The 6,676-nt window shown below is 32.6% G+C and overlaps 1 protein-coding gene across 1 annotated transcript; it reads left to right on the top strand.

Moving 5' to 3' along the window:
- Positions 1-433: 433 nt before the first annotated feature.
- Positions 434-4,620, top strand: LOC131005662 (LOB domain-containing protein 37-like). The gene is made up of 3 exons (XM_057932685.1): positions 434-543; positions 3,045-3,948; positions 4,022-4,620. Exons 2-3 carry the CDS (start codon positions 3,765-3,767, stop codon positions 4,423-4,425), a joined length of 588 nt encoding a protein of 195 aa, XP_057788668.1. The 5' UTR covers positions 434-543; positions 3,045-3,764; the 3' UTR covers positions 4,426-4,620.
- The last annotated feature ends 2,056 nt before the right edge of the window (positions 4,621-6,676 follow it).

The raw sequence follows: 6,676 nt of genomic DNA, 5'->3' as shown, positions 1-6,676 counted from the left end.
TTCACGTCAATGTCGGACTTTCCACGTTGTCATAATTCGATTCCGAAAGTGTAAGCTCATGCCATTTTTATACATTTGATAAAAATTGAGTCATTTTTTGTATTAATAAAGTTCGTGCCGTTTTTACTAATGACTTCAAAGTTTATGCCATTTTTTTGTATTTTTTAAAGTTAATGTCATTTTTACAAATTATGACTCCAAAGTTCAGGCCATTTTTACAAATAATTTCAAAGTTCAGGCTATTTTTTTGTATTTTTTCAAAGTTCAGGCCTTTTTTGTAAATGATTTCAAAATTTAGGCTATTTGTTTATATTTTTTAAAGTTCGGGCCATATTTACAAATGACTCAAAAGTTCGGGCCATAAACTACAATTAATCCAAAATATAATAATATTATAATATTGCATAAATGTGAAACTGGCTCGCTCACGTTATCTTCCATTCCCCATTATGATGAAATTAGAGAGAGAAAAAGTGATTGAGAGAGTTCTTGAAGCTTTCAAAGACAGCTTTGATTTCTCGACGAATCTAATCCGATACCAAGGTAGGCAATCATCTAATCTTGCTCTAGCTGCTTTAAAAACTAAGATTTGAGTATGAAAAAGTGAGGATATATATATTGGGCTACGTTTTTTAGTTAGCTATCTCCAATGATAAAAATTTGTGTGTTAATGTTGTTCCTATGCTCGTTGTGAGTGAGCATACCAAGTTTCATCCAAACTTATGCAAGTATGAATTTTGGTCAACTTTTTAAGAATTTAATATGATATGATATTGATGTTTCTTGAATAGTTTGAGCATATATAGATTCATGTTATATGAATTTTGGTCAACTTTTTAAGAATTTAATGTGATATGATATTGATGTCTCTGGAATAGTTTGAGCATAGATTCATGTTATATGCACGGGAACAGTCTACTCCGTTGATTAATAGTGAAATTTTGTTAATGTGCACTCTCTCCGTGTTGAATCCTCGAATCTCGAAAGAACTGGAATGAAGTCAGGCTTGATTTCAACATATTTTGATTAATAGTGGGCAACACAATATACGGAAGCATGATTTCTTCTGTGGCGGCCCCATCTCTCTTCAATTGTGGCCGGTCGCAACAGAATAGCATCACGACCATCTCCATCTTAAGACAGTTCAACTTCAGTTTTGGAATCAATAATAATAAAAGAGAGACATGGAGAGAATGGAAAATAGGAAACTTGCTTCTTAAAATCAATCCCTGACAAGATGACATCGCTTTCACCAAAAATAATCTGATAGTCGACCTAAGTAAAATCATCTCTTAAGGAATCGACAAAAATTCCCCTAAAATTCGACATACAAAATAACTCAACAAATTAAATTAAATAGAAATTTTTTTATTATTTCACATTTTTTCATAATAAATTTATCAACTAAAGATAACACACTTAAATGTTAAACATATGTTCATTGAGTACTACTTTGTACTCAAATCTGCAAATTATTTTTCTAATATGCAGGTTAAGCTCAGATAGAATGGAACATCATTGAATGGAATGAGTATGTCAATAAATAAAAATATATACACTTTAAAAATATACATCTTCGTATGCTAACTCACATGCTTTCCGATGCAAAACCTTTTGACTTAGTATTAAATATCATGAGTAATGAATAAGCCCCTCCATTCGATTAGTAAATCCTCTTATCTTGGTATCGTTCTAAAGAGACTATGGTATTATCCTTTTTTGATCCTTGAGATCCTAATGCTTATGTAAATGTAAGTCTTTGAAAAAACAAAAAACAAAAAAAAAAAAATGAATGAAATGATAATCCCATCCCAAGTCACAGCTCAGCTAAACTATTTTGGGCTATGACAAAATTATCTCTCTATTATTGATTTCTTAAGTTCTATTTTCTGATAAAATTAGTTGTTCCCTTGTGTTATGCACGAAACTTCTAATTTAATGTTTATTATTTGTATTTATACATATGTATAATTTATTTTTTTATAATTTAATTTAATAAAAAGTAATTATAAATTTTATATTGATAGATTTATTTTAAGCTTGAGATTACAAAATAAAAATAATGTAATTTTAGAAAAATAAATTTTATCATAAACAAATTTTAAAGCAAAACCATAATTGAGAAGTTTCATTATGCATTTATGTCGTGTTATGTGAAATGGTGTACATATATTCTTTATATACACACACTGAATTTATTATTATATTTCAAGGTATATATTAGTATATAATAAAAAAATTTAAAGTATATAATTAATTTTACATATCTACTAAAATTTAAAGGTGTCATTAATGAAAATATAAATGGAAAATAAAATGAAAATTGGAGATCAATTAAAGTAAATGCATAAGTGAGTTAAAAAGAAAGAGTTAGTAACCTAGGTGATATGACACGACTCATGGTCTTAAAAAATTACTATATGAAACTACTCCCTCCTATTTTATATATATGTCGTTTTTAGGGAAAAAAAAATATTCCCTCCACCTTGAATAATAGTCTATTTTTATTATTTTGGTACATCCATAAAAATAGTCTCTTTTTATTTATAGACATTACCTCATAACATAATTCCATCAATATATCAACTTATTTACATATTTATTTTTAAAAATCAACTTATTGCCACATAGTAGATTCCTTTATAAACTCACGATATAATTAATTATTATTATATTATTATCATCATTATTTAGGTGAGACTCTTTATCCGCTCATGATACACTTAACAATTTTTATTAAAATTATTTCCTTCTAATTTTTCACTGTTACAAATAATTCCAATTTCGTAAGCTCAACTCTTCAATTTTCAAGTATATCCATTCTTCCAACTCCTCTATTTTCTTTCTCTCCCTCGCTCTAGCTCAATTTCTCTTACATATGCTTAAATTTTTTGTATTTATTGCATATTCTTAATTAGTTCAGCTACAATTTAATTTTGCTTTGTCAAATCTGTAGCCATTGCTCACATATATTATTAAGCATACTTTTAATGTTCGTATTTGTTTAATTTTTATCCACCTCTAAATAAGCAACCTACACGCAGGCGGGATCTCTATACCACACAAAGATGGAAAAATAACCGCATGCAAGCGGGACCACTTTTCACACAAAGGTGGAAATACTACTCAGGAGTCCAGGACCTCTGCACCACACAAAGGTGAAAAATAACCGCATACAGGCGAGACCACTATTCCACCACACAAAAGTGGGAAAAACTATCCTCACACAGGAGGGATTGAAACCAAAACCTCTCACAAATGAAAGTTTTTGGGTGCCTCGACTTTGCCACTTGAGCTAGGCCTCATCGACGATATATACAAAGCTCTTAGTTTTGCTTACATACACATCCAACCAGCCACATCAACTTTCGAGAGTTGAAAATGAACGGGACACAATTAATATAACATCTTATGAGAGTGTTAAAGTGATTAAAATAGAGTAATGCGCCTACATTTTATAAGGTTGCGTGGAGTATTTTCATTAAAAGTAAAAATAGATACTAAATTGAGATACATATTAAAATAAAAATATGAATATTAAATTGTGGGATAGAGGGTGTATTTAGTTATAGAGTGTTGCAAATTGCAATGCAATAGAATGCATGTATAAAAGTGTGGAATACATGGGCTATGAAGAGTGAGAAAAGGCATAGAGAATCAAAGGGACGACAAGCTTCCGCGGAAACATGGAGCCGATTGCTTGCTTCCCCAACATTTTGGAATCTTGACAACTACTACTTTCTCTCTCTTTCTCTTTCTCGATCATGAGCTGCAACGGCTGCCGGATTCTTCGAAAGGGCTGCAGCGACACCTGTATCCTCAACACTTCTTTACAGTTCATTCACTCCGGCGAAGCTCAAGGCCACGCCACCCTCTTCGTCGCCAAGTTCTTCGGCCGCGCCGCCCTCATGTCCTTCATCTCCGCCGTCCCCCTAAATCAGACATCCGGTATTTTTTACATATAAATATGTAGTGATGAATGATGATCATATCTCAATTAATTAATCATGTTTTTGAGCAGCTGTTTTCCAGTCGCTGTTGTTCGAAGCCGCCGGAAGAACGGTGAACCCCGTCAGCGGCGCCGCGGGGCTGCTGTGGACGGGCAACTGGCACGTCTGCCAAGCCGCCGTGGCGACAGTCCTCCGCGGCGGCACCTTGAGCCCCATTCCCAGCGGACCGGATTTTGACGCCGCCGACATTTTCAAAGCCGAAGGGCCGCCGCGGCGGAAGGCGTCCATCCCCAAGCGCCAAGAAGCTGATCTTGATCTCAGCTTGAGGGCCGGCTTTCCGGCCAAGAAGAATCAGCCTTTTCCGGAGCGGCCGCGCCCCCTCGGCAGCCCCTCGATGAACTCTGAAGAATCTGAGATGACAACATGTGGAGGTCAGCCGCCGCCGGAAATCAAGATTTTGAATCTGTTTAACTAATTAGCTAGCTAGCTAGGTTCAACAATATTAATTAGTGCTGTTTTTTTTTTTTTTAATATATGGGTTTTAATTTGAATTTTTATTTTCTACAAAAAATTCCGGTGGAGTTTTTATAGAATTTTCCTCCTTTTCTTTTGCTACATCAAATGTAGAAAGAAATTAAGGGAAAAATGAAACTTTTGCGAATGCTTTCTATATACTAGACTTACTAGTATATTTTACTACTACTATTGGACTTCTTCCAATAATTAATTGGCTTGGTAGTTGGTACGTCCCTCTCTGTCTCATTTTGTTACTTGTCGTTTCATTATGTATTCAAGAAATTAATGTCAAGTATGAAGAGAAATCTCATGCTAGAATTGAAGTAGAAACCCTCAAATGTGTACGTACGTACGTATTTCCCTTTGAGTATGCATGATGAGAAATCCCATGCTAGAAGCCAAACCCTAGCTACTTGAGGTAGGAATATTAATATATTATAATTTAAAACAGTGAAAATCTGTTAAAAAAACATGAATTAAAATTCAATATATTGTTATATATAGTACGTAATTAATTTATAAATTTTACTTTTGTAACATTAATTAAATTTAAATCAGCGTCGTCCATAATTTGACATGCAGTTCTGTTATGGGTAATTAATACTGTGAAAATCTTATATCACTTGAAATTAATTAAATTAAATTATACTATTAAGTTAATATTGTAGTGAAATTGATTAAATGTTGGTAGCAAGAAATTAAGAGGCAAAAACCTAAAGACAAAAACAAATTTATTGGAATAAAACATCACCCTCAATTCCAGCTTGTGCATGGCCTATTTATATTTACATGTCAGATTGGTCCAAATATTACGTACGTGGCATGCATATATATATGTAGAGGGAGACTAAATTAGTTATGTCACACCTATTCATAGTTACCCCAAAAAAAGGAGAGACAAATACTTGGGCCGGCGTGGTCATATTTGAAAAATTGTCCTTTTTTCCCCCTTTAATACTAAATATTGTTTTGATATGTAGGGTTGGATATTGAATTTGAGATCTATAGTTTATTGGCCTTTATTGAGGGTGGTTGTGTGGGGGACTTTTCGACACCACACAACAGATTGATTTAGTAGGGGCATACATATAATATAAATATATACTACTAGTATTAGGAGATTGGTTCTTGGAGTCAGAAGAGGCATACATGAAGAATCCTATATTCCTATAGCAACATAACCATAAATTTGAATGAACTTGATGAATGATGAGTAATACATATATGCTCTACTTTATAGTAACAAGTATATTTATTTATTTGGTTGACATAGCTAGTTTTATAATCAGTCTTTTTTGTCTTTTCAGGTGTTTCATATCCGTACTTTATAAACTCAAAATAATTGGTGCAAGATTTCTGAATATTAATTAGTGGTATAGTGATGGATAAAGTATGGACTAATTAAGGTTAATTTTTGGGATGTTGCTAACTTTCAAGTTTAGTGTATTCTCCATTTAAATAAGTGGTTTAGTGCATGGTACTTAACAGCTATAATTGGCTGAGCTTATAAAAAAACAACTTATAAAATTGTTTAAGAATTTATAAATTTTTAAAAAGTTTTAGCCGCCAAATAAAGCTTATTAGCAATTCAACGCAGATGGCATGGGATCCTCTGTCTCAACATGTGGTATGTACCACCGTGTATCACTCTTAATTCAACGTCCCGTTTTTCAATCAAATGTGTTTATATTAGTTTATTTGAAAATTGAACTGCCTGGGTCGTCAATTATAATTGACCGCAAGTTGGTATTAGGTATATATGGTCCTCCATCGAAATCGGCATAAATATCTTCGACATAATTAATTAATAGATATAATCATATCAAAATCATTTTTTTTGAAAAAAAAAAGTTAAAATCATTACATTCATTTACAGATAAGTATTGGGACCTATTCATCAATACGTATATTACTGATTAAATAATAATAGTATAAAATAAGTAACATGACAAAAAACCCCAAGTGAACAATTTTCTTGTAGAGAAAAAAACATTATCAATGATAGATTCCAATATTTGAGAGAAAGGGTCAATGCATGTTGTGGCACTACAAGAATTTATGGCTCTAACGATAGTTGTTTTCCAGTAAACGATCGTTATTAATAATCTTAACTACCGAATTAACGACTATTTTAGGTGGCCATCGTTTGCATCGTCGTGCCGGTGTCAACGACCCAAAAAAAAATGACCGTTCAATCTAACGATCATTTT

This window comes from Salvia miltiorrhiza, chromosome 1, assembly GCF_028751815.1.
Source record: "Salvia miltiorrhiza cultivar Shanhuang (shh) chromosome 1, IMPLAD_Smil_shh, whole genome shotgun sequence".
NCBI classification, from domain to species: domain Eukaryota; kingdom Viridiplantae; phylum Streptophyta; class Magnoliopsida; order Lamiales; family Lamiaceae; genus Salvia; species Salvia miltiorrhiza.
Note: the sequence above shows the minus strand (reverse complement) of the source record. Positions and strands in the feature narration are given on the sequence as shown.

What these genes read in the sequence shown, in the direction of transcription:
- LOC131005662 (XM_057932685.1), top strand. Translation starts at nt 3,765, where the DNA reads ATGAGCTGCAACGGCTGCCGGATTCTTCGAAAGGGCTGCAGCGACACC. An exon ending in CCCCCTAAATCAGACATCCG is followed by an intron (nt 3,949 to 4,021) that starts GTATTTTTTACA and finishes GTTTTTGAGCAG; the next exon opens with CTGTTTTCCAGTCGCTGTTG.